The sequence below is a fragment of the Halichoerus grypus genome, chromosome 6 (assembly GCF_964656455.1).
Source record: "Halichoerus grypus chromosome 6, mHalGry1.hap1.1, whole genome shotgun sequence".
Classification (NCBI taxonomy): Eukaryota; Metazoa; Chordata; class Mammalia; order Carnivora; family Phocidae; genus Halichoerus; species Halichoerus grypus.
In genome coordinates, this window is record NC_135717.1 from 39,338,588 (window position 1) to 39,365,308 (window position 26,721).

Genomic DNA, 26,721 nt, shown 5'->3' on the forward strand with positions numbered 1-26,721 from the left:
TACAGGCCCATCATCAGCTTCCATCACTATCAGTGTGGGCCGATCTGGCCCCACCTTTCCCACCCACCCCTCATGCCCACTTTGTTCAAACCCCATCAGGTGGGCCTGGGGTGGACCTGGGGTGGGCCTGGGGGAAACGGGTGAATCTGGGGTGAGCCTAGGGTGGACCTGGTGTGGGCATGGGGTGGACCTGGGGTGGGCCCACGAGTCTGCACTTGTAACAGCCCCAGGTACTGCTTCCGTTGCCCTGGAGACTGCCCAGAACGGCAGGGTCCTGAGGAGCTGTCTCCAGGTATGTGTGGCAGGCCCATCTGCATAGAAGCCAAGGGTCTGTAAGCATACACACCCACACCCACATGCACGAAGAGGAAAGATGGGCTTCTTGTGTGACATCAGAGCCACGAGTGGTCTGAGAAATGTTGCAGCGTGCAAGGAGGGCGTGTGCTGCTGCTTCTTGGTCTGTGTCTCTATTTCGGTAGAATTTCTAGTTACGTCACTGCTCAGCTCAGAATTCTCCAAAGCCTCCCCATGAATTCCTCAGAACTCCAGATGCCAGTCAAGATAAGGAGAAGCTGAGATGTCCGTGGGAAACAGCGGTGAGCTCTGTTTGATCCAGGGCCCCGTGGGGAATCTGACTACGAAATCTGAGAGAGACCCACCAACACCGGCACGTCCCAGGGAAGCAGTATTTGCGGGATGCTGCTCCAGGCCTCTGACAACAGAACTAGGCCCACCCGAGGGGGTGGGGTTCTCTATGGAGAATCCTCTCCCTCTTTCGCACATGCTCCGCCTCCGTCTCTCTGAGAGCGCTGCGCTCTGTGCCCCTGTCCTCGCGAGTCCTACTTGCTCCCCGACACACTCACTCCTCGTGGGGTGGAGGCCTGGGCGGCTCCGAGTGGACAAACAGCAAGGGGCATCACAGACCGAGTCTCGCCTCCACATCAACAGTCCACCACCACCCCGAGCCACTTTTTAGCTCAGCGGGCGGCAGCCTCATGCCACCACACAGGGAGATGCGGCTGGAAGGCCTCCCTGCCCGTAAGGCAGCAGCACGGAGGACGTACCACCCACAACGGCCACATCCTTCTCGAAAATCAGCAGCAGCCCCGGACGGACCCACGAAACCGAGGCACTACCTGCCCCAGGTCACGCAGCTGCTGAAGGGGAGAAGAGACCCAAGGCCTGTGCTGGCCACCAGCATAGGCCCCGCAGTCCACCCGACTCCAGGGCTTCCCAGGTTCCGAGGCCTCCAGCGCGGAGCTGTTACCTCATGTCCCTCATCTGCCGCCACGCGGGAAAGAATGCTGGCCCAAGGCGGCCAGAGCTTCCCTGGTCAGGAGAACTCCGAGTCCTAAGAACACAAGGGTCCCGCCCGAGGCATCCGGCCACCTCCAGAAGGCGGGCTGCTGGTCAAGTTGGAGCTAAGGCCGCGCGCCTACCTCAGCAACATCAGCCAGGGACCGGGACACAAACGAGTCTCTCGAGTTGCCATCCAGCAAGCTGGGGCCCAGCAGGGAGGTGCCGCTGTGGGTCCCTGCAGGAGTTGGCAGCATCTTCCGGCTCTTCTCTGGGGAGATGAAGCTTGCTGCCAAGAGAAGGAGAAGACATCCTGAGACCGGCTTGCCTAGACCAGTCCAAGTGGAGGACCCCGCAGGCTGCGTGTGGATGGCCCTGCCAGGCCCCTGCCAGGCCCCTTCCAGGCATCTACCCGTATGCTCATGCAGCCACAGGGCTTTGGATGGAGTTGTTGTGTGGTCCCTGGCCTCTCTCACATGGAGAGCCCCGGGGAGTTTTCCGTGCAGCACGTGTGAGTCGGCTTCGTACTCCCGGGAGCCCTGCCTCATCCCACTGCCAGGTCACCACCCTCGCCTCCGTATGAGGATGGTTCCGATTTCTCATAATTTCTATTTGACTTTGCAGACACCTGCACTGTTCTATGTGACTTCCATCTCAGCAAACCCTCGTCGGTGCTGCCTCCCCAGCACCAGCCAGACCTCCCGCATCAATCTGGGTCTCCAGGTGTGGTGCCCACACGGGTGCCGACCAGGCTCATGTGTAAAACCACTCCTTTTTAGGGCTGCCAGCACCCCCCACCACACACGCACCCCGGCTACCCTCTAAAGAATGCTGGGTGCGCTGATCCCACACGTGCCACAGGAGCTCGCCCCGCACAGGCCGCTGAGGCCGGTGTGGCTGTCCCTGGCAGCCCCTCCCACCACACAAACACCTGGTGCCCGGGGAGGGGCGCCCGTCCACGCCATGAGACAGCGGGAACATCTGCTTCAGGACACCAGACTGAGGATGGGAAGAGGGAGCTGAGAGCTCCAAGAGCCGTCTTCTACCCCACCGCCAATGGCAAGAGCAGAAAGCCCGAGCAGGCAGGAGCCGGAGAGCGGGCAGCCGGAGAAGGGCACGGGAGACTGAGTGCGGACATGGGCCCATCTCAGCCCGGGCTGAGTGTCACGTGGGTGTCCACGTTCATGCAAGCTCAGTGACGTGCACGCCAGAGGCCTCGGCACCCCCCTCCCCCACCGCGTGAGTGACTTGGGATAAACCCTGAACCCAGCAGCTCTGCTGGGACTTCAGACTCCAGTCCCCACCCAGGTGTGCCATGCGGAGCCCGCCCATGCCCTGCTGCGCCCTCCACTCACCAAACAAGCTGCTGAGCGACGAGTCTGTGGGGTCACTGGGGCACCACTGGGGGTCATGGGTCGGGGAGGCGATCCAATCGGGCTGGGGGCTGCTGGACGGGGAGGGAAGACTCTTGGAGCTGTCACTGCCATTCAGTTTTGCTGGAGAAAGAGGGACTCCCTCACCTGTCAACCGAAACGCAGGATCAGAGATGGCATGGTGGGTGAACGGCACCCCACTTCCCCCACCTGCCACCCAGAAATCAGCAGAGTGGCACAAGCACTGGATGTGTGTGGGGGCCCATGGAGGACAAACGGGACTGCCCTGCAGAGGGGGCCTGTGGAGGCAGGGGCCACGTGCCCACCTCAGGGAATGGCAGTGGTTGCAACTATGCTGATGGAGCAGACCCCGTGCACCCCCAACGCTCTTGCTGGTGCCGACACCAACCACACCAGCACACACCAGTGCACACGTCCCCATGTCACCAACAGAAGTAAGGTGCGAAGGGGAGCACTGAGTTCTCTGTGAATCCACAGCCCAAAGCAGACCAGCGAGTGCCGTCCCACAGAGCCCGTGAGGCCAAAGCCCCCACAGGTCCCAATCCTCCCCCCTGCCAGGACCCGCACGACCTCAAGCCGTCCACCCAGATTCAGAAGCAAGCAGAAAACGGCCCCATCTGAGCCGTGGGCTGCAGAGGCCTGGCGGGCCTGCTCTCTGTCCTCGAGGCCGTGAAGAGCCACAGTACCCATCTGCTCCTCATCTGCTGGGGCTGCCCCCTGCCAGGATGGGCAGCACCCCACAGGCGGCAGATGCTCCACACTCAAGAGGGAACGCTGGACAGGGGGGTGCCCAGCAAGTGTGCAGACACCCTGGCGGGAAGTCAGAACCCCACGGGCCCTCACCGTACTGGCCGGAGCTGATGGCAATCTCGATGATGGAGTCGCTGATGTGTGTGGCGGGCTCGCCCTGTGAGAGCACATCCTCAGGCGGCCCGGGCAGGGAGATGTCCAGCAGCGCGGAGACGTTGGGTGGGGACAGGCGGCTGCTGGAGCCCTCCGGCACAGGCAGGGGTGCGGAAGGCCCGTTGTGGAGAGGAGCCTTGGACAGCTCGGATAAGGACAGCACGGGTGAGCCCTGGATGGGGGGTGGGGGGGACACAAGAGATGATCAGGAACACGGAATGGAAAATTGGCCTCAGCCCCACACGGCAGTGACTGAGTGACAGGCGATTCGACAGAGAAATGAGAACACCATACCACTTCTCCCTGCTCTGCAAGATACACACTCAGTGGATTTACTTCTCCTGAAGCCACGCTAGTCATGGCAACCTTGGAGGGCCCAGGCTGAGGGGGGCGGCGGCCGGGGAGGGGGGCGGCTGGCCCTGCCTCCACAGCCAGCGGGACAGCTGGTAATCCAGACAGAGGAGCGCCCGGGAGCACTACGGCTGACAACTTCCATCCCTCTGGCCCCAAACAGTCCTTCCAGGAGCGCGTCTGAAACAGCCCGCTTTGTGAAGGGGCAGGAAGCCTCAGATGGGAGCTATGTGTTTGTCTAGGCAAGGTGGGTGGAAGAACGGCACTGCGGGGCCTCGAGTAATGTATGTTCTTGCCACCACCTGGCAGTCCAAGGGAGCGAGGCTAGGGCCACGGGAAGACCACGAGGGTGGGGGGCCTGGCATGGAGGGGGTCCCGGGGCAGCTGCACTGCTCCACAGCCAAGAGCACCCTCTACCTGGAAACCGTCCGTCACCGGCTCCTGCTCAGGCCTCGAGGGGACACTGATGAACGGGTCGCTCGTGCCCTACAACAACACGATGAAAGCCAGTGGGCCCCATGCGCACAGGCTCCTAGCAGCCAGAGGGCCAGGAGGTTACTGCTGTCAAGGTTAGGTCACCAAGTCCCCACAAGTGCTGCTGTCCATTCAAAGAGCAACCCCAGTCCCAGCAGAGCCTAAGCATGGGGGGCGGGGGGGTCAGAGGTGTGCAGGTCAGGGAGGCACGGGGCGTACTGCCCGCCGGTGCGGCCAAAGCTACTTCGCGAACTGAGTGACGTCTGCAGGGAGACAAAGCTCTGTGCCTGCCTCAGCATCACAGCAAGCCTGTCCCACTGCGTCCGTCCATGGCTCTCCCCTCGGGGCCACACGGCGCTCACCCACGCCACAGCCTCCTTGGTCCAGGCACTCTCCTAGAGCCTCTCAGGGCCCATCACCTCCTCAGGCAGAACTGGAATCCAGCATGACCTCAGTCCCATGGCCTCGGTACCCACCCCTCTGGAAAGTGACTGACCTGTCCCAGAAGGTGGCGGGAATGCGGAAAAGCCATGCTAAACATACTTACCCTGACAGCGGGGATGGAATCTCCATTCTGGTGGGTGCTGGTGGAGTCCTGACCTGGGACGGTGGGAGTCACCTCATCTGAAGACAGCGGAGAGATGCCGGACAAACCCTCAGCATCCAAGACAGGGAGGGGGCTCCCAGGGATGATGCCGGCACTTTTAGCTGCTAAGTCGATAGCACCTGGTGACAGGAAGGACATTTGGAACCTGAGTTCCGGTGACACCCTGACAGGCCCCAAGGGGCTCATGAAACAGCCTCTCCCTCACACCTCATTTCCAAGCAAGGACAAACGCTCTCGTGTTCTCTCTGAACGATAACAGGACACACCGGCTTGGAGGCGAACAGAAAGCTTGCTCGGAACCCTCCCATGGTGTCTATCGTGCTGGTAACAGAAACTTACTGGCCAGGTGGCCCGTGGCCGGGGGTGGAAGGACCTTGGGCACAATCGGCCGAGACAGGGCTGCTTTGGTCAGGGAAGAATGGATGGGCCTGAACGAGCCTCTCCCTGCGGGGAAAGAGCAGAAGCAGATGCATCAGCCCACACCCTCCGAACGCACAACAGGGGCCGTGGAGCGTTTCCTTTCAAGCCACAGCCACGGGAGCTGAGCCTTGTCAGAAGCCAACTTGGGGAAGTCCCAGGTCAGACAGGCCCCGACAAGGAGAAAGTCCCGGCCCCCGGGGACACAGCACCACCGTGCTTGCCGGAGCTGCTGGAAGGCCGCAGTCCGCACGCCACACCATGGGGGGCCTTTTTGGGGGGGGGTGCGCCTGACCTGAGTGGCAGGCAGAGCCGCAAATCCTGCACCAGGACTCTGCCGCTGCAGCCCCCACCAGACTTCCTGCAGCTGAGAGTGAGCATGAGAAGCCGTCGACGCTTACAGTGCCTACGTAGCGCGCGTGTCACTCAGCCGTGCCCGCTGTGTGAGACAGCGTACTTCCCAAAGCCAGGGCCCCTCCCACACCACAGACCTGCCCACACACCACCACCCACCAGGCGTCCGCGCCTGCCCCTCCGTGGCCCGGGCCCAGCACACTCAGGCTTTGTGGACAGAAGGGACAAAGGGATGCTCGGGATGTCCTGCAAAGAGCTGAGGACACCAACATCTGCCGTTCCCGAAGACGGGGCCACGCACAGGAAAGGCGTGAACAGTTACCCAAGGAGCCCGGGTGCTTACCAGTCACGGAGGAATTGGACAGGATGGAAAAGGAACAGACGTTGTGGGACTGGTGCTCAGACGGTCGAGGAAGCAGTGTTCTCTGTGGAGAGAAGAATGTCGATAATCAGATGACGGAAAGACCCCAGCGCCAGCAATCACTCAGGAAACCGGTGACGGGCCATAAGGGACATTCCAGGTGAGAGGGAGCTGAGCGTGTCCAGATGGGGGCTCTGGCTCGAGGACACTGAGGACAGCTGTGCCTGTGGACCCCGAGCCCTGAACACTGGGCCTCTCTGAAAAGAACCCAGAGTACCCAACCCTTCTGTAGGGAACGCTGGAGGGATGTCAGGATGGCCCAGCGCTAACTCAGAACGCCCTCCCAGTGCTGTACGTCCATCATAAGCACTGGGCATGGACTCTTACGAGACACACCCCCAGATCTGGGCCCCTTCGAGCTTGTGGCAAAAGAAATAAAGCGGCTCCTGGCAAGACAGACGAGCTAAGGGCGTGAGGCACTCCGACCCATCGCTGATGCAGTGCCCGCCCTCCCTGCTCATGGGCCCCGGTCTCCTGGTTCTGAGTCATGCAGGGCCAGTGTGGCCACTGCCGCCTCACAGGGAATTATGGAAACTGCTGGCACGGTCGTAGAAATAAAACATTAACACAAAGTATCTGCCACATCATCAGACACTCCTGGCTCTGGGTGCAAGGTGCATTCTCTGCTAACATGCAAAGGATGTCTCCTTGCCCCTCGGGGTCAGCACAGAGCAGAGAGAAGGGGGTGCTACTGGGTCGCCAATGACACGGAGGGCCAACAGGTCTGTTCAGGTGCCAGGAGGCAGCGGGGTGACCCCTCGGGGTCAGCACAGAGCAGAGAGGAGGGGGTGCTACTGGGTCGCCAACTACACGGAGGGCCAGCAGGTCTGTTCGGGTGCCAGGAGGCAGCGGGGTGACCCGGTCACACGGCAAGGAGCTGCGGACGTGCACCATCTGGAAGGGCAGCAGGAAGTGCAAGGCTTGGTCGCGGGCTGCCACCCCGTCCTGCTGCCGGGAAAGCAGCAGGGAAATGAAGGGCTGTGTGCCGCTGACACTTTCTATCAAAACAGTAAACGCAGGAGACCACATACTATGTGTGGTTCCATTCATGTGAAATGCTCAGAAGAGCCCAATCCCCAGGGACAGAGAGCCTGAGTGCAGACAGTGCTTGCCCCGGGCAGGGGCGCATCTGAGGAGATGGCTACGGGCTTCCCTTGTGGAGAGACGGAAATGTCCTGGATCAGACAGCGGGGATGGCTGCTCTACCTGCAAGCCCTTTAGACCTTCGGACTATGTGACTCACGCATCGATAATCAAGCTGTTACAAAGCTAAACAAACACTACCACCATGGGCCGTGCAGGCTCGCAACCCCAGACCGAGAGCCGAAGAGCCACAGAACCACCGTCCAGCCGGGGCGGATTCCGTACTTCACCAACTGTGCCGGTGAGGACTCGGCCCGCGCACACGCACACAAAACTTGGGACCTAGAATACAGCAGTCCCCGAATCTGCAGGGCACGTGTCCCAAGACCCCCATGGACGCCTCAAACTGCAGATGACATCAGCCCTACACATACTATTGTTTTCCTACAGGGACGTAACTGTGACAAAGTTCAATTTGTAAGTTAGGCAGGTAACAATCTAACAACAACAATCGAAAATAAAACAATTCTATACGCTGAAACAAAAGTTCCGTCAGCAAGGTCTCCCTCGTCTCTGCCCCCATGAGCGAGTGATGCAGGCACGTGACGTACCGCTGACCCTCTGATGACGTGTCCAGAGAATCACCCGCTTCCTGCTGACCTCGGCTACAGACCACGGGAAGCAGAACCGAGGATAAGGGGAGGACTGCCGTGCACCGCCCTGCCTGAGACCTGCCATGCAATCTCTCCTTTCTACGTCAATTAAACTCAAGAGAGGAAGAGATTTCTGAGAGACTAGCAAGACGAACAGAGACCTGTACGTTTATCGCCAAACAACCCACATCCATACATTTCTAAGCTTGGACTCATTACAGAATTCCCGCCTCACCCGCACTCGCAGGCCTCTCACTCTCAGGCTGTGCCCTTGGGTCTGCAGACGGCTTCCACGGGGCCTCTGGCCTTCAGTGCCGTGAGCTCAGGAGAGTCTGGCCTCTGGCCACTCCATCTACCTTGTCAATTGCCTCTGCGAGCTGCGTATTTATAAATAGCAGCTCTGAGAGTCCTCAAATATATCCTAAAGTGGGACACGTGGGACTTGAATCCCTGGGACTGCCTGTCTTTTTTACAAGTGGTTTACATGCTGTGCCAAGATTCTCGTTATTTCAGGGAACAGTCAGGGCCCCGTCACTACTCTGTGTATCCTCTGCATAAGAAGGAAGGAGAGGCCGAGGACTCCCTGCGGCACAGACACACGCTGGTGCCCTGACCTGGACCACCAGGGGCTTCCGCAGGTGCCGGTTCCGCAACTTCCTGGGCTTCGGCAAGAAGAAATCCGACTGCATCTGCAAGGAGACAGCGCGGGCGTGAGAGCGTGCCCCCAGACGCAGGGCCCCCCGCCGGCAGCGTGGCACGCACCCCCCAACTTACGCTGATGGAGTTCAGGTGCTGACGGAAAGTCAGTTCGGTTTCTTTACTGGGAGAATAGAGCTTCCCGTGGCGGCTGTTGGGCGGCAGAGTGGTCGGGACAGCAAAAAGGCCGCCGTCTGAGTCATTGCTGCCTGTGCTGGAGGGGCCCGCCACCAGCAGGGGTCTTGGCGGGTTTCTCAGACCTAGAAGCCAAGGGACCGCGAACACACCACTCACCGGGCAGCATCACCAGCGCAAACGCAGCTCGCTCTCTCCGGAAGAAAACCGGAAGAAACAGGGACAGCTGATTCCGTTTGCTTAAAAAGCATTTCCTAGATTTCAGTCCCCAAACCCTGCCTTCCTATCCTTCTCCCTGAAGCTGCAGTTCCCACCGTAAGTGAATCATGGCTCTGAGAGCACAGCAGCACTCTGCCACTTTGATCCCCAGTGGGAAGGGCAGATAGGCCTGCAAGGACATGTGACAGCTGGAAGAACCTTTCAGACCACCTAGCATAGACCAGAGGTCAGCAAGCTTTCTCTTTAAAGGGCCAGAGAGTAGCTGCCTGGCTGGTGGGCCTTCCAGCCCCTGCTGCCCTGGGCTCTGCAGCTGGAGTGTGGCCGTCCTGACGATGAGCAGGCTGTGGGCTGCGGTTAGCCGGTCCCCGTTCTAAATCTCTATTGTACCAAGGACAGCCCAGACATAAAGAGACAGAAAATGTTTTATCTCGGAGCCACTGTTCTGAGACTCTGCCTTCATTACTGTGGGTGCCGCTGCATACACCCTCAATCCATGTAGGGACAGGCCCCCTTTTCCTTAGTTTTTATTTGCAAAGCTGTGAAATTAAACTCAGGCCCTCTGAGCACCAGTTCGGACTCTGGCACTGCAAGTGTCTTGGTCTAGAAACATCCTCCATTCAGAAAGAGAAAGGATGGTAAAGACCGCATAAAATTACAAAAATTTGAAGTCAGAGTGGAGGGCAGGAAGGAGTACCATCGCTACCTGAGCCCTGATCTGCAAAGACACCTGATCCAGGCTCAGTTACCCGGAGGCCCCCTGCACAGCACTCATTCCACAGGAAGGCTATTCACCACACAGAGAACACATAAAGCTGGTGACATGCTCGGAAGAGAAAATAACCCGGGGCACCTGGGTGGCACAGTCGGTTGAGTGTCTGACTCTCGATTTTGGCTCAGGTCATGATCTTGGGGTCGTGGGACTGAGGCCCACGTTGGGCCCTGTGCTGGAACTTGCTTGAGATTCTCTCTCCCTCTCCCTCTCCCTATGTCTCTCCTGCTCATGCTCTCTCTCTCTCAAATAAATAGATCTTAAAAAAACAAAACAAAACCCTAGAAACTGTTAACACACAGGACACTAGATCTGTTCAGCGAAAATGTGACCGCACCTGCGTGGGTCAGATTAAGGACAGATGCGGGACTGCTTCTTGTATGAGGCACATGGCCCTGACGCAGAGACGCCTGCTGGCGCAGGACGTTCAAGGCGACCAGGATGGCCAGGGTCCTGCAATGAGAGCACGCACCCACAGGGATGGTAACGCAGCCCTTCACGCCTGGCGTGGAGGTCTCCCAGGCTCGGCACACGAAAGCCATGCCAGTCTTCAACCCCTGTCGTCTCAGGTACCAGAAAACCCAAGGAATGACCCTGCAAGGAAGTTATTCCCCGGCTACAACTCGGACAAAGGACCAACAGTTCAGACTGGCAGGTCAGCCCACCTTTCCTTCCAAGACTGCGGGAAACGGCTGGGGAATCCCTTACCTGCGGGCCTGACTCTTCAAACATAAAAGGAGACAGTCCCTTCTCAGGCTTTCAGCCCCTGATTCAGCATGTTACGAAGGCTTCCACTGACCTCACAAAGATCCCCCAAGGTGACCAAACTAGCAAGGGCCACCCCGTGTTTCCGAATGGCTCCAGTACCCCAGGACCCAAAGCCTTATGTGACAGGCCCAGCGCTCACCCTCCCCGCGAGAGGTGGGCATTTCCGTTCTGACACACCATCGGCACGACAGTGACCCAGTGAGTGGGGCCAGGTGTCGGGCATCCTGTGCCCTCAGCTCCGGCACAGCCCCACGCGCTGAAAGACAGGCAGGATGGCCGAGCCTCACCTGAGGAGGAAGGCGTGGAGCTGGGAGAGAAGGTCTTGCTGTTGCGGAGGGCAGTCTGGCTGCGCGGGCAGCGGGGGCTCCGGGAGCTGACGGTCACCACCTTCCCTGGGGGCGTAGCCGACTGCTCCTCCTGGGTGGGCCTCACTGAAGCCGTGGAGCTGGTGTTCCCTTCTGGAGCCTGGGACAGAAACGGGCCACAGCAAAAGCCAGACTCAGCCTGCGAACGATGGTTCAGGGAGCGGGGCCCAGAGCTGGAGGCATGAGGAGCTCCAACGGGCTCAGAGATCACATATCCCCCGAGGCAAAGGTCAGCATTCCTGACGTCACTTGGCAGCACGCCACTTTTAACCGCCACCAGGCAGGTGGGGCCTCTGGGGAACAACCGTTCTCCCTCCTGGCTTCGCGGCCTGCAGGTGGCACGACAGGCAATCCCATCACGTGGTGAAAGCAGGCGGGGACACGGGAAGGCCAGAGGGGTTGCTGCATGGTGGGGACACGAACTCGTCTTTGTAAAAAGCCTGCCTAAGAGAACCGCAGTGGCCTCTCCCGATTGTGAGTCAAAGAAAGGAAATACAGATTTAATTTCTAGAATTAAAACAGTCACAGCCGAGGAGCCCTCTGCTGAGTCAGGATGCCAATCTCAGGGGTTCTGCGGCCCAGGCTCAGGCTGTGCTCAGTGCCAGGGTCCCCGCCACAGAGACACCCCTTCCACCTCACCTCCATCCTCACCCTGGTGACCCCCTCCTCAATCTCCCCAGCACCCACTCTCCGGGGCCACCGGGGCCAACCTTCCTGTGAAATTAGGGAACCCCCTTCCTCTGCTTTTGGCACAACCCTGCCAATCCTGACCCTCCTTTTCCTTTCCGTGGGACCCCTGCCCACCCCTCACCCTGCTCTGTCCCCTCCTGCTTAGCTTATTATTCAGTCTCACCATCCAACCGCGCCCCTGCATGCCCAGCCACCTCTTGCCAAGGTCCTGCTTGGCCAGAGGACTGGGTGTGGGCCGCAGTGGCTCGGCAGCACTCCGCCACTGTGGGGGGCCCGCAGGACCAGCCAGCCCATCTTCCACGCAGAGGCTCCAAGCTCAACTCCAGCCTCTACCCAGTGGTTCTCACAGCTGAGCTACATCACAATCAGCTGCGGCGGGGGGCAGAGAACGTGGATCTCTTCACGAGTCTCCCGGCGATGCAGAGCCCCACTCCAGGCCGTGGCTCTGAGCACCCTGCTCTGAGTCCTCTGCAGTATTCCCAAGCCACCCCACAGTCCTCTCCCAGTCAAGGCCAAGGCCAGGGCCTACGTACCCTGCAGTCACAGGCTCCTCGGGAGCTGGCCTCCCTTGGCCCCCTCCCCGGAACGCTAGACATGCTCCTGTCCCTCCAGTCTTCTCGCCTCCAGGAACCTCACTCTAAACTCATCATCTGTCCATTCGCCCCAGCGCTGCCCATGCCTGCCCACAGGGCACCAGCCTCCAGAGCACTACCTCTAAAGGCCACTGCTCCCGCTCGGGCCTCCCCCTCGGCCCCTGCAGTCTCCACCCAGGTCCCACCACCCCGTGGGAGCCACCTCTCCCGCAGCACTCACGCTCGTCCCCGCACGTGCGCTCTACCGGGCACCCTCTCCTCGGCAAAAGCTGCGCAGGGATGCGGCCAAGGGAGGGTGGAGGAGCCGTGCAGGGCGCACATGGAGGGCTGTCTGTCCAGGAGAAGCAGAAGCTGTGCTGTGCAGACGTGACTCAGCACTCGTGGGTCCACAGGGTCCCCACAGCCCCTTCTGTCCCCAGGCTCCACTCCCTCTTGGCCCCCACATTCCGATCCCTGGGGCTGCTGCTCCTGGAACTGGTGAATCCCCGCGTGCCCAAGCACGCAGCACACACTGCACCTCAGGAGCCCCTGCTTTAGACTCAGTTCTCTCGCACCCCAGAAAGCCCACTGGGCGTCCTCCGCCCCGTGTCTGCGGACCAGATGCCCCAGGACAGGGTCACAGCCACTCCCCAGGCTTAGGGACCACCCACCACGGAGCCCCCTGAGGAGCCCCAGAGCCCTTCACCCAGCCCAAGCGCTGTCCCGGCACCCCGTCCGTCCCCTCCCCACTCCACTCTCTCCTCGGAAGCTGTGCCACCATGCTCCCAGGACAGCCACTCTCAAGCACCAACGACCCTTCCGTTTCCTCCTCTGCAATCTGCGAGGTTCCTGCCTGGCTCCTGGCCACAGCGACCGCGTCGCCTCTGCACACACGGTCCCCCTGGCCAGCAGGGACGGCTCAGCGTCATCATGAAGCCTGACAAGGGATGACTTCTTGGTCACTGTGGTCTTTGGAGCCTTGTGTGAGCCACGGAGGATAGGGCCTGTGTCTGCAGCGAGGTGGGGCCCTCTCCACAAAGCCCGGCTCGAGGGAAGGACACGTGTCCTGCCCAGTCACCCGGGTCCCCGCCTCTCTCCCCCCAGGACCCAGCTGCCCACCTTGGAATGCCAGCAGGGCTGTGCCTCGACCCACACTCACCAGCCTGGGGTTGACCTCGGTGGAGATGAGCTTCAGGAGGCAGCTGAGGAGGCGCTGCTTGTGGAAGGTGGAGGGCGGGGAGCTGGTGCGGGGGCCCTGGGCCTGCCCGCCGGGGGCCTGGCCCTCAGGGCCCAGCACAGCAAGCCAGTCATACTCCAGCTGCAGCTTGTTCGGTTTGCCCATCATGAGGTAGACTTCGGCCAGCGTAAGGCTTTCAGAGGTCTGCAGGTTCCAGCCCTCCTCACGGAGCTGCTGGGCTAGCCGGCTGGCAGGGACATCCTTCGGAGGCTTGGCGGCAGGCTGTCCCTGAGGCGGGGGATCCGAGGGATTCACCTTCTCCTGCTGCTCCTCTGCAGGGGCGTCTGCTGAGTCTTTAGTGCAAACATCCGGCTGAAACCCGGGGCTGGGCTGAGGCTCTGGACCCGGTAGGGCACGGACAGGGGATAGCGCCCCAGCCCGGGCGAGGTCAGCCACCTCTGCACTGCTGGGGACGCGGGTCTCTGGGGAGGTGCACCCTGAGGGCCGCAAGTCTGCACAGCGGCACTGCTCGGGGATGATGAGGTCCTGACAGGACTTCATGTAGCGCGGGAAGGGGTCAAGGAGGGAGAGCTCATCTTCCAGCTCCGGCAGCTGGCTGCAGGCACACGTCACATCCCCAGGCTCTCGGGCTGGGCCGTCCCTGCCCTCTGCAGGAGCAGCCCTGGGGGTCTTCTCAAGCCGTCCCCCGGCATCTTGGAGCCCCGGGGGCAGCCTGTCAGGAGTGTCTAGGCTGCTGAGGCTCAGGGTGGCCCCCTCCCCAGGGGCACTTTCAGGGGAACTCTCTCCAGAGCTCTGTGAGGCATCGGTGGAAGGAGGGGGACGTCCCGGGCCCCTGCCCTCGGCACCACCCCGTGGACACTTCACCTGGCCCCTAGCCGTGCCCTGCCCGCTCTGGATGCCCAGGATCTGGGCCGGAGGCAACGTGTGGGCATCCCTGGAGCTCTGCCTGCACCGGCCGCCCTCCTGCCAGTGCACGGTGCAGAAGGCTTTGGAGTGCACGACGCGGGCCACCCCTGGCAGGGGCGTGAGCGTGCAACTCTCTCCTGGGAACAGGTGTAGCGCCACCTTCTCCTGCGACGGCTCTGATCGCGAGTGCTGCAGCTGCCGGTCCTCGAGCGTCTTCCGCTGAGAGCGCAGTCAAGGAGCAGCCGCAGGAGCAGGCCCCGCTGAGCGCCGCCGGAAGGGCGCGAGCCGGCCACTTCCTCCTTCACCGATGGCACACCCAACGGGCACCCTCCCAGCAGGGACATAGGCTGGCAGGTGGCCAAGGACACAAGAAGCCTGGGGCTGTGTCCTTGCTTGTTTTACTCAACCTGCTGGCAGGGATGCTCTGCGCGCCCCCCAGCCCTGCCACAGAGGCCAGATGGTGGCCGCTTGCGCTGTAGCGGTTCAGTGCCCGTTCTGCGCCGCCCACGGGGCCCCGTGCACTCGGAGGACGGAGACGCGAGGCCGCGTCCTCAGGCAGCAGGAGCTGCAGAGTGTGGGCGAGGCTGTGTCAGTAGGAAAAGGATACGACCCGCACTTCGTGGAGCGCCCATTTCTGTTTCAGGAACTCAATGAGGCTGGAGACCTTCCGGTGGAGCTCCACAATCATCCTGCAGAGAGACCACAGGCAGGACAGGGCGGCCGTTACAGGGGAGAGACCCTCCTGAGGAGTACGAGGCTGTGGCCACAAGACAAGACGAGGCCACGGACTGCGGAAGGGGCGTCAAAGGAGGGGCCGGAGGCACGGGGTCCTGCAGGGCCACTGAGTCCTTTTCTTAAAAACTAGCCCTTTAAATGGAGAGCACTAGATTCATGTAAATCTCACGTCCCCTTTACAGGTTGTACGAGATCTCTCCCGGGATGTGGACCGTGCTACAACCCACCACACTACTCTGTTAGCGCCCTTTGGATCCAGGAAGCTGGGCCTGGCCAGCCTGAATGAACAGCAAGAGAGTTTAAATCCATGTGGCAGCAAGAAGTCCTGACACAGATGGGAGTGTCAGGCTCGGTGCGAGCAGCCAGGCAGCAGACCGAAAGCGTATGTACCGTTCCCCTTACGAGAACCGTGAACAACGGGCACATGTGACTGGCGGTGGAGGCTGGGGGGTGGGGGGTGGGGTGAAGGCGTGGTGGGTACCAGGTTTTGGGGTAATGAAATGTCCTGGAGCCAGAGAGGGGGGACAATCCTACAACACCGTGTGAAGGTACTCAGTGCCCTGAGTCGGACACCCTAAAACGAGTTAACAGTTAATTGTAGGTTAGGAGAATTCTACCTCAATTAAAAAAGAGGTCTAATGTCTAAATGAAAAACGGTCCACACTCACAGTGATGCCCTGTGTCTACGTCAGACACAAATCTTCAGAGATACTAAGACAGCCGTGGAAGGGGTTTTGAGGGGAAAGATTCTGTCGCCATCAACCTGCTAACCACATGTTTTTGTCTTCCATGCCTGGCCCGAGAGCCCCTGCCAGGTGTGGAACTGTACCTCGACGCTTCCAGGACCCCCAGGTCTGAGGCCGCTCCCCCATGTGCTGTCAGTGCCCTGGGGGAACCCCACCTCTCCCCCGAGATGCCAAAGGCCACGTTACCTGAGCCTCGGGTTCTGGGCCAGGCTCTGCACACGGGCCCAGGCATGGTTGTTCCTTGGCTGCAGCTCGACCGGGACTTTCAGGGGCAGGCGCACTGGCTTCTGGTCCTCTTCGTCACTCAAGCCTGTGACAAGAAGGGGTCGTGAGAGCCTGGCACACGTGAACCTCGATGCAGAATGCCACGGGCTTGGACACACAACTAACAGAATCAACGAGGAGCTCTGGGCAAGCTGTGTGTGAAAGCAAGGCTGGCAGAGAAGGCCGCAGGGGCCCGTGCTCTGAAAGAACGCCAACATGGCTGCGTGCGCATTTGCGAGCCAGAGCCACGGACCAGGCCACAAGAGGCCACCAGAGACCTGCCTGTGACACTAGCGGGCACTTTGTCTGAAAAGGCTGTGGCTTCTGAGCTAAACTTGATCTCCTAAGGGGACACAGTGCTGTGACAAGGGGTTTCGAGTCCAGGTGCTGCCAATGGGCAGGAGCAGATGAAGGAGACTCGGAGCCACTGGGAGACACTTCCAGCTCAGCCTCTCCATTGCCACAGGGAGCAGCCCCACCTCCGAGATCACATACCGTCCGGGTCACAGAGCTTCTTCAGCGCACGGCACATGGGCGCTTTGATCCGCAGGTTTCTCCCTTTGTAGCGCACGGTGGTGGCCCTAGGAAGAGTTTGAGGGAAACAGTGAGGCCTCTCACTGAACGGCCGCTCCCCGCCAAGCACATACAGAAGGGCCCGTGAGAGCTTGGACAGATGAGGGCCCTGGCTGAGGGTCCTCACGAAGCTCCCGGGGTCACAGGCAGCTGCACACGGTGAGACCACACCACGATTCTGGAGGTCCCACTGTTTTCCTGCCCATGCCTCGCACTGCAAAGAGGACCCCGGCCCTTCACAGGAAGCATGCCCGACCTCCGGCCTGGCAGGTGGTGTGGCACCAGCTGCTGTCCATCCCCGGAAAGCCCACTGTGCAGAAGCCCGTCAGACATCAAATGCACGCCCTTCTCTCCTCCTCCTCCTCGTCCTCAGGGTCCCTCAAGAGCAGAAGGTGTGAGCCCCCCTCGAGGTGGCCACCACTCCCCATCAGCAACTCTCTGTGGTCCCTCTGTCAGCCACACCAGCAGGGCCCAAGGAACAGTCACCACTCACAGCCCTTAGACACAGTGCCACTTGCCTGAGCTCTCTGAAACGCACCTCAGGCAGACCCCGGATCTGTCACAGCTGGGAATAACACTCTGTGTGAACAGTGCCATGGCCATAACTTATATGATGTTAGAATAACACAAAATGAAGAATTTCCCTGTAACTGATGAACAGAACAGCACGAAAAGAGCTCCTTTCAAAAAACACACTTGGTGAGGTGCCTCTCTGGCTCAGTGGGTGAAGCGTCTGCTTTTGGCTCAGGTCATGATCCCCGGGTCCTGGGATCGAGTCCCACATCGGGCTCTCCGCTCAGCAGGGAACCTGCTTCTCCCTCTCCCTCCGCCCCTGCTTGTGTTCCCTCTCTCTCTCTCATTCTCTGTCAACTAAATCAATAAAAATCTTAAAAAAACAAAAACAAAAAAACAAACAAAAAAACCCCTGGAAAAACCAATACACACTCGGGATGCTTCACATATACTCAAAAAAGGTTGGCTGTTTTGAAACATGACAGTGAAGTCAAGACAACTCTGGAAGATTGGGGGACCTGGAGGGATGCTGCGGCCCTTGCTCTGCTTGGAACAGAAGTCATGAATGGTGCATCCAGGCTAGCGCTTCTGGTACAAAATCTCCGCAGAACCCCGAGAAGTCACAGGAAAGGCTCTGGCCAAGCTACCCAGTGGCTACAAATGCAGGTTTATATTCTCTAAAAGGCTCTAGCATATGGTATATTGCTTTTATAACCAATTCTTAGAATGTTGTGACCCCTCCAGAAGAGAGCTGCTCTGTCCTGGCCGTTTTGTTTCTAAGACAACCTCGGCGATAAAGTTACACAATGCATGCAGAATGCAATACAGAATGCGTACTATGATTCCAAGTATGTGGAAAAAACCATATAAATGTACATGCTTAAATTTGCATTCATATATTTATGCACATAAAGTCCCTGAGAAAAAAAGTCAAAGATACACATGAAATTTGTGTCCATGGTTACTTCTGGAGGGCAACGGGGACAGGTGGCTGGGTTAGGGTTTGTACCACTGGACGTTTGTATACGACCGTATCTGTGTATGCTTCACGGAGCTGTAGGATGGATCATTCTGAAATAGTACTGCCTAAAACTGGAGACCACTATGCCTGCGCGCCGCCGGGAAGACGAGCCCTGGGTGCGCGCACAGAGCAGAGGAGCTGGCCGGCCTCGGGCGGTCCCAGACACAACTTTCACTCCAAGGAAACAAAGCCGCACACCCCTCCTCCTTGGAAGGGAAGCAGCTCGGACCCCCCCAGACAGTGGATTTCACCATGGCCCCCAGAGGGTGTTTAGAAGGCCAAGCAGGGCGGTGCAACATGGGGCAGGACCAGGCTGCGGCAGCTGGTCTCACGGGATTCCAGCGGCAACGCCTCCACGGCAGCTGCCATTGCACGCACGTGCCCAAGTACTGGCTGAGCCCCTTCTGTGCAGGGACTCGGACACGGGCACCATGAGCAGCGCTGAGCTACGGGCAGGCTGTCAAAGGGACCAGGGGACCCCAGGAGACCCACTCCCGCCACTGCGTCAGGCGGCGTGGTCCAGAGGGCCGAGTGTGTGTGGAACGCGCACCCCGCTCTACTGGGCAAACACCTGAGGCGTAGCCACCCCGGCCCCGCAGAGCAGAGGTGGCTACGTGCTGCTGTGGGGGTGTGAAAGGGAAAGGTGGGCTCGGTCTCAGCCGGTCTCTGGCAACGGCTCTGGGCCGGTGAGGCTCACTGCCCATCACTTCTTGTTGCATTTGTGCCAAACCAACAACACAGAGTGGGGCAGGGGGGGGCGCGCCACCAGGCACCTGTGTTTGTGATGATTACGTTTTCCGTTAAACTGCTCTTTTGTGACTTCCTTTTTTTTTAGGTGTTTTTAAGTGAAATTGAGCAGCCCCTTTTGTATAACCAGAAGACATCCTGAGATCACAATCCCTTTTCTTTTCTCCCAAATGCAAGTCCTTCCTACGAGTGTCCTGAGGTTAGAGCCTGCCGAGGCAAAGCCCTGCTCTTGCTCACAGACAGAAGGCCTCGTGGGCCTGGCCACAGTCGGGGATGTGGTCCGTGTCCCCCGTCCTCAAGTCCGCCCTGGAGCTGAGCCACAGCAGGACGACTGCCAGGCCAGGCGCACCACCAGTGCACGGGGCTTTAAGAGGCACCGTCTGCAGAAGGCTCACACTTTGACCTCTGATCGAGGGTCACACGGAGGACTGCATGCAACGCCCCCACCGTCGCTGCTTTGACAAAACAGACAACAGGCTAGTTCCTCTATGCGCACGGGAGTCTGGCTTTCCTTTCTGCTACGAGAGGTCTTTTCTCCTTTCTGCAAAGTCACGTGACGAGCCCAGTAAGCCTTTGCTAACTCTATGCTGCTGGCCTGTGACCGTCGTAGTGAGAGGTGACCTCAGGGCTCTCCTCAGTCCGTCTGCTCCCGAGTCCTATAGCTCTACAACGAAAGGACATTCACAGTTCACTGAGGAAGGACGGACAGGAAGTTAGCTGAATCAATCCTCCATGGCCCTAAATACAGGAGCTGTTTACCACGAGCACCGCACTGACTTCTCCCAACTCTGCTTCACCTTTATGGGCCACTGGCTTTGTTCTTGGAAACCAGTATTGGCTGGTGGAAGACTGTACACATCCATCAGTGGAAAAGGAGGGAAACCTGGAGACAGACCCACACAGTACGGCCTGCTGGCTCACACAACGGTGCAAAAGCACCAGTGGAGGAAGGACAGGACTTTCAACAGACGCCCACAGGCCACAAAAACGAACCGCAGCATGAACTGCAAATCATAGATGACGGAGGGAAATATCAAACCCTAAAACTTTCACAAGGAGACACGGAGCACCACTGTGACTTGGAGCTAGACAAAGAGTTCCTGGAGGTGATGCTGAAGTCAGACTGAGTACCTCCACCCTGTGACAGGCATTAGGAAAGCAGGACAAGCCAGAGGCCAGGAGAACACACTGCTGATCGCCTATCCAACAGAAGACTGGTGTCTACAGCACTTCAAGAACTTTCTCAACTCAGTGATAAGGAAACGGGCACAAGATTTGAGGAGTCACCAGAGAGAGACAGATGGGCGACATGCACAAGAAAGATGCTCAATGTGGCCAGTCACCAGGGAAATGCAGACCGACACCACGAGGAGATACCACCTCCCACCCACGAGGGTGGCTCAAAACAGACTGAGCGCTGAGCGTGGAGAGCGTGGGCAGTGACTGGGACTCTCCCTGGAAAGCCGCAGGCAGCTCTCTACGAAGCCGGCATGCGCTCACCTGCGGATCTGCCCGGGTGACATGGAACTAACACCTGGAGGTTTAGAATGGCTCCTTCTGTGGAACAGCCCGTGTTCCTCACTGGGGGACGGATAAACACCACCATTTGGAGAATGCCAACCTCAGAAGGCCACCTGTGGCGTGACCCCATGTGGACAGCGTTCTGGGAGAGGCAGGGCGACAGGGCACACAGAGCAGCTGAGGGGCTGCTGCGGCCGGCCGTAGGCCGGGACCGCGAAGGGGCAGCACAAGGGAGTCTGGGGGTGATGGACAAGGCCGTGTGAAAAGGCTGTCTGCTGGGTGATGCCCTCTCAGTGACATTCTGGAAAAGGCACCTATGCAGACATTGCTGGAGAGGAGGAGTAGCACGGAGGACTCCTGGGGCAGGGACACTATCCTGCAGGAGCCTGTAACGGCGGACACAGGATGCTGTGTCCTACTGTTATGTCCTGTCCTGCCATGCACACACACGTCCCGAAGGCACCTGCTCACAGCTCATTATGGACAGCGGCCCGTACCGCAGGCCAGACAAGTCCTCGGTCTAGCAGGGGACAAAAGAAATTAAAGCACAAGAAGACAAATAACACCACGCACACACAAACACACACGTGCACGCGCACGCACAAAGGACCACCCTCCCCGAGCCCCCAGAACTGGTGCACATGAGCACCAACTTCGGGTGGCTCCTCCCTTGGTAAATCCAGGTGAAGGGGAGATCGGGTCTGTTATACTGCTGTTTCTACCTTTCTGACACTTGAACTTTTTCACGATGAATTTTTCTGGAAAACTGGAAGAGTAACCACCGTGCTTCTCAATCGCACTGGTCAAAGCAGACACAGGAGTGGCCTGCACACGGCGTCACCGTGCTTCTCCACCTGGTCTGGGAGGGGGCTCCCTGGAGTCCCAACTGACCAGGCCCCGGCCCCCGGCCATCCTGGAGCTATGGGCTGGTCCGAGGCCTGGCAGGTCAGCGCTCACAGCGCCCGAGGGAGTGCCGGGCTGCCCGGTCACACGCGACAGACACACGACTCACAGACTCTGCGAAGGCTCAGGGCTGGGGCGGCATCCGAGGAAGAGCCTGCAACCCGGTCAAGGGAGGGAGTGTCCTGGGTGGGGCGGCAGAGGGCTACGGCAGTCAGAAACCCTAGTCCCAGAGGGGTGCGCAGCCTGCGCCCATGGCTGCGTCTCGGCGACTGTCCCGAGCCCCCAGCCCGCGACAGACATGAGGGCCGGCCCCCAGCCCGCGACAGACATGAGGGCCGGCCCCCAGCCCGCGACAGACAGGAGGGCCGGCCCCCAGCCCGTGACAGACATGATCCCCCAGCCCATGACAGACATGAGGGCCGGCCCCCAGCCCGCGACAGACATGAGGGCCGACCTGCGACAGACATGAGCCCCCAGCCCGTGACAGACATGAGCTCCCAGCCCGCGACAGACATGAGGGTTGGCCCCTGCCCGGGACAGACACGAGGCCAGAGGAAGGAGCAGGGAAGCAGGAGCCCAAGGCGCCCAGCCTTTGTGTGGACACCTCTCGAGCCCGCCCCAGGCTCTGTGCTGGAGCTGACTTCCAGCTGTCCCGCGCCTGAGGTCTCAGGGCCGGCACTGGCGTCTCCCTCACCCCACGACCCTCCAAGGGCTCCTACACAGTTTTGCCTCCAGGCAGCGACAGCACCCACTCGTCATGAGGCCCCAAGACTTAAGCCACAAGTGTATTTCTGCTGCCAGGAATACAGATAACACGCGTTTTCATAAATAACGCCGCACAGGGCAAACGTGGTCACAGCAACTTAAAGCTAATAAAAAAGAATGCCCTTTCCCAGTATGGAACTCCTCTAACAGGACAAAAGCACACTCATTAGATACTCAAATAACAGAAGATCGGTGTGAAGAACGGGGGTGCCCCGCGTACCTGCCACCCCCAGAGAGCCCTGGTGTGAGGCGGGAGCTACGCACTGAGCCTCCCCGCTGTGGCCACGCGGCCACACACACACACCCTGTCTCGCTTCCAAAGAGAGCAGAACCCCCACATCCCGCCAGGAACAGGCTTCTCTCTGTGCACGTCCTGCCAGCATGAGTGACACTGGGATGTGCACCCTTACAAAGGTGGCTCGCCACTGGCCTAATGGCCTCCCAGAAGTGGCACTGTGGGGTCAGAGGACACTCACACTGCGCTCCCACTGTTTGCAAACACCTTTGCGGACGATGCTCTGAGACCTCTCCACCCATGATTGTGAGAAACGATACCACTCCCGTCGGCCTTCCTCCTTACCCTGAGCCATGCAAGGTGGCACAAGCGGTAACACTTACCCCCCTTCATGATCTGGGGGGGGTCTGGAGAGCGGGCACGTAGGCCCTGTGAGCTCACCAGCACGGCTGTTACACGCCAGGGCAGCCAGGGAAAGAGCTGCAACGTGACTCTGGCTGCAACCCCATGTCTGTGGATTCGTGTTGGGAGAACAGACGCCTCCCCACGCTCTCAACCAGACCTGCCCCCTGTTGGCCTCGACTTTGATGCTGTGGGGCTGAGGTCACGTCTGTCTGGCCCCTTCCTGCCTCCCCACGTGGCCCTCTTGAGAAGTCCCTGTGCGCAGCCCACAGCCGAGGGACAGAGGAGTTATTGCAGGCTGGGTGTCTACACAAACTGTGGGGAATGTGGCACGGGAACGTTCTTTCTGGTCCCCCACACAGTCACCCGATCGCTGATCCTATCGGTCCAGACACATGGATGTTTACTGGTCATGGGATATCCCAATAGCACAGTACTAAATATTCAAAGCAAACAGGAGATGTAGACGGTCCTCCCGGATCCTTGCTTGTTCAGAACCATCCTAACAGTCACGTCGCTTCCGGGCTTTACTAGGATGGCTCCTCGCTGAGACTGTGGGGACGTGGCGGTATGCGGGAGTTTACGTGTCCCTTTGACCCCCAGCTCAGGGCCTCTCCAATCTCTGCCAGCCCCTAAAACCAACCATGAGAACACTTTCACACTTACCAACATACCTTCCCTACACCTGATCAACCGTGAGACAGACCCACGTGTCCTTCCAGAAACCCAGGAGGCCACCTCCTCTCTGTGCTGCCTCTCACAATGAGACTAAGACAAAGCCAAGCAAACTCACAGTTTTTCCATCAAACCAGTCCCCGACGCCCTTGAGCACAAAGAACCAGTCTGGGGCAAGTGAAATAAAAGGCGAAGAAGACATCCCCCCAAATCGCATCCAGGGAAAACCCTCCAACTCATGGGGCAGCTCTCCCGCCAGTGGGGGAGACACTAACGCCAGAAACCGCTTCCGCCAAGGACCCTCCACCTTCTCTACAAAGTTGCCCCAGAGGCACACACGTCACCCAGAGAGCCCACAAACTCAGCTTCGACCCCAAAGCCGCAGGGCTGTGTGAGGGTGGGAAGAAGGCAAGACGCTGAGGCTGCAACAGGTGAGTGGGGGGCAGGGTGCCGTGACGAGTCACTCGCTCTTGAGCTTATCCACACACCTCCAGGAGGCTCCACCTGCCCAAAGACACAGTGGTGAAGGCTGCCTGCTCCCCTGCAGATGGGGTGAATCACTGCTCTTTTCACATGGCGCTGATACACGCATCCTCATTACCACCACACCTGCTTCCAAACGGGGGCAGTTCACAGAAGTCAATCCCGGGAACCCAACAGGAGCATCTGTAAGGGAGGACGGTGGACGGAGCCAGAGCAGAAACCACACAGCCAGCCCCAGCTGTCAGGAGCTCATGCCTGAGGGACGGGGGTGTGCAGGCCATCCAACACGAGGCTGAGGGAGAAAAGCGACCAGAGATGCAAGAAGGCCATGCCCTGCAGACGTCGCAGAGGCCAACTAGCCTTCCACCAGGAGGGGCCTGGGGAGGGCCGGTGGGTCCATCTAAGACAAGGAGCAGAGATCCGGGGAGAGTACACGAGCTCTGGTGAGACGGATGGGAGGGACATGGCAGCCATCAACGAGGGCCACGCCGGAGGGGAGCGGGGGAGAAGGCCGCACACACAGAACCTACAGACTGTGGAATAGGGGAAGGTCCGGGCAGTGCAGCAGCGTGGCTGGGGGACCAAACAAGAACAGCAGAGGGCTGACGGGGGAGAGGAGCGGGACATGGCCAAGAGGGACCCTGAGAGTGTGAGGTCAGGGGGCCTTCCCAGGAAGAGCTGCTGAAGGCTTCCAGCTGGGACATAGCAGAGGTCTATGACGTAACAGGATTTCTAAATCAGGGCCAGAAATGGGGGACAAGTTAGATCTGGGATCCCTCACCCAGAAAAGGTAACAGAGACCCTGGGGAGCGTTCACACAGCCCAAGGAGAGCACAGAGGGGCGCAAAGCTAAGTACGGCATTGGGACGGTCCCAAGAGGGGGGTGGGAGGAGAGAAGAGAGGGCGATTACAGGGCTGGAGAGCCACGCCCAGAGTCAAGACACCTGGTGGGAGGCCGGGGACCAACTAGAGAGGCTGACAGGGTGAAGGAGGCCTCGAGGACCAACTCTGAAATGGGGGCCAGTGGGCAAACCAAAGTTCCATTGGGACAATAGAAGAATGGGGCACAAGGCACACGTCACAGGCCATCTCTGCCACAGGAACGGTCACTGCGGTCGGGGCAGAGCAAGCGGGAGAACCTCGACGGCAGACGGCGTCACACCCGGCCTTGCCTCAAGGGGCGCGGAGCCTCGGTGGGCGCAGCGCAGGAACAGGACCAGAAGGGCAACAGGAAGGCGGGAGCGAGGGCCTGCTCTGGCAGAGGAGGGGGTGGGGATGGGGCGGGAACGAGAGGCGGCGAGGGCTGAGTGGGTGCTGCCACCCCGCCAGGGGACCCATGGGAAGGAGGAGATGGGGAGCAGCCTGGGTGCAGTCCCCCTGCTCTCCCAGGGCTCCGAGCGGCAATCTGCTTGAACTCTGGGGAGTTCGGCACCTTACGGACCTCGTTGAGAAAAGGGAAGAGAACCACGAGCCTCCAGGTCTGGGTTTCAGAGAAGCCCCCAAGTGCCCCAAAGCGAGAGTGTGCTCCATAGGCAAGCCCCACTTACCCGGCCTGAATGAGCTCATTCAACTTCGTCGCGTTCTTGTCATCCATACCTTCAAATGGAAAAGCAAATAAGTGTGACCGTGAAGCTCTTAGGAACAAAACCGGTGAAGATTCCCAGGTTGCTATCAGATAATTATCTTCAATGTAGGAAGCAAACATCACACCTCCTTTATAGAAGATGTGAGGTCTTCCAGAACACAACCCCTCCTTCAGCTGTAGCTCCTCCCGCAAAGCCTGGGCTGAAGGCGCTGTCCCCACCTGCACGTCCTCTCCATGCACCCGGACTTTCTCAGGGGAACTGCTACCTGCCTCCACACAGCTGATCCCTCCCCGTCCCCCGCCACGCTGAGCCTCCACCCCTCCCTAGCCGCAGAGCTCAGAGATCCCCCTCAGGGTCACCACCACGCATGCTTCTCCTGCTGGGCTCATGCTATCTGTGGGCCTGCCGAGGTCTGCTCTGGATCCCCGGGTTCCCAGGGTGGGTGGATGACGAACCAAGACCCTGCGCCTTCACTGGAGCTGATGCCATGTTCCTCTGCCCCCTCCCAGTGTTAGTGCTGTCCTCAAGATGTGCAAGAAAAAAAAATTACATGTGCAAGAAAACTGAGTAACCTGGTACGTGGTGGATGTTTGGGGGTCACTGCAAAATTCTTTAAACTCTTCTATACTTCTGGGGGAAGAAACAACAAGCCACAAACACACAGCCAGGCGGAAAACCAAGACAAGGACAAAATCCTCAAAGCAAAAGAGGAAAGTAATGCATTCCTTCCGGAGGAACGAAGACACAACAGCCAGCGGCCTCTCCCCAGAAATTGCGCAGGCCGGAGAGGCGGGAGCAACACGTTTACAGTGAAGAAAGGAAAAACCATTGAATCAGAGCTCTACGTCCCGCAAAAACACCTTTAGAGAATGAAGACAACGTAAGGCTTTACATATGAAGCATCTGAGAGACACACAAGACAAGAAACCGCAAGGCAAGTCCCGCAGGCTGCAGGGCCGCCGCCCAGACAGAGATGGGCCTCCGGGACAGAAAGGGGAGCAGCAGGCACACAGCCTCGCTCGCTGACCTGCCCCAGACGCACACAGGCCACAGCAGCGTGGGTGCTGTGCAGCAGACATTCCCGTGGGGAGGCAGGGTCTGCGGGGCCAAGCACGCCGCCCGGAGGCCAGCCTGTCCTGAGATCCTTGCGCATGTGAGCAGACATCAAAGGGGAAGCAGAAAGTAACGGGCAAAAGAGAGGGAAGAGCCTGTCGGTCCTTTGCCTGGCAGACCGAAGGCCTGGGGGGTGGAGACGTTGCAACTAGAGGGTTTGAGTCATGC

The 26,721-nt window shown here is 59.4% G+C and overlaps 1 protein-coding gene across 4 annotated transcripts in view; it reads right to left on the minus strand.

Annotated features, from left to right (window-relative positions):
• CRAMP1 (cramped chromatin regulator 1) overlaps positions 1 to 26,721 on the minus strand; it is a 57,590-nt gene that overhangs the window by 4,704 nt on the left and 26,165 nt on the right. For 3 of the 4 annotated variants that reach the window (XM_036083328.2, XM_078074995.1, XM_036083324.2), the window contains 15 exons: positions 25,402 to 25,450; positions 16,512 to 16,597; positions 15,939 to 16,062; positions 14,879 to 14,960; positions 13,327 to 14,490; positions 10,828 to 11,005; positions 8,728 to 8,909; positions 8,568 to 8,642; positions 6,140 to 6,221; positions 5,365 to 5,469; positions 4,966 to 5,144; positions 4,362 to 4,430; positions 3,534 to 3,765; positions 2,652 to 2,816; positions 1,440 to 1,585 (listed from right to left, as the gene is read on the minus strand). In XM_036083328.2, coding sequence (XP_035939221.1) covers positions 1,440 to 1,585; positions 2,652 to 2,816; positions 3,534 to 3,765; positions 4,362 to 4,430; positions 4,966 to 5,144; positions 5,365 to 5,469; positions 6,140 to 6,221; positions 8,568 to 8,642; positions 8,728 to 8,909; positions 10,828 to 11,005; positions 13,327 to 14,490; positions 14,879 to 14,960; positions 15,939 to 16,062; positions 16,512 to 16,597; positions 25,402 to 25,450 — 2,918 coding nt within the window. The remainder of the gene's footprint in view (positions 1 to 1,439; positions 1,586 to 2,651; positions 2,817 to 3,533; positions 3,766 to 4,361; positions 4,431 to 4,965; positions 5,145 to 5,364; positions 5,470 to 6,139; positions 6,222 to 8,567; positions 8,643 to 8,727; positions 8,910 to 10,827; positions 11,006 to 13,326; positions 14,491 to 14,878; positions 14,961 to 15,938; positions 16,063 to 16,511; positions 16,598 to 25,401; positions 25,451 to 26,721) is intronic. The other variant, XM_036083326.2, reaches the window with a different exon arrangement.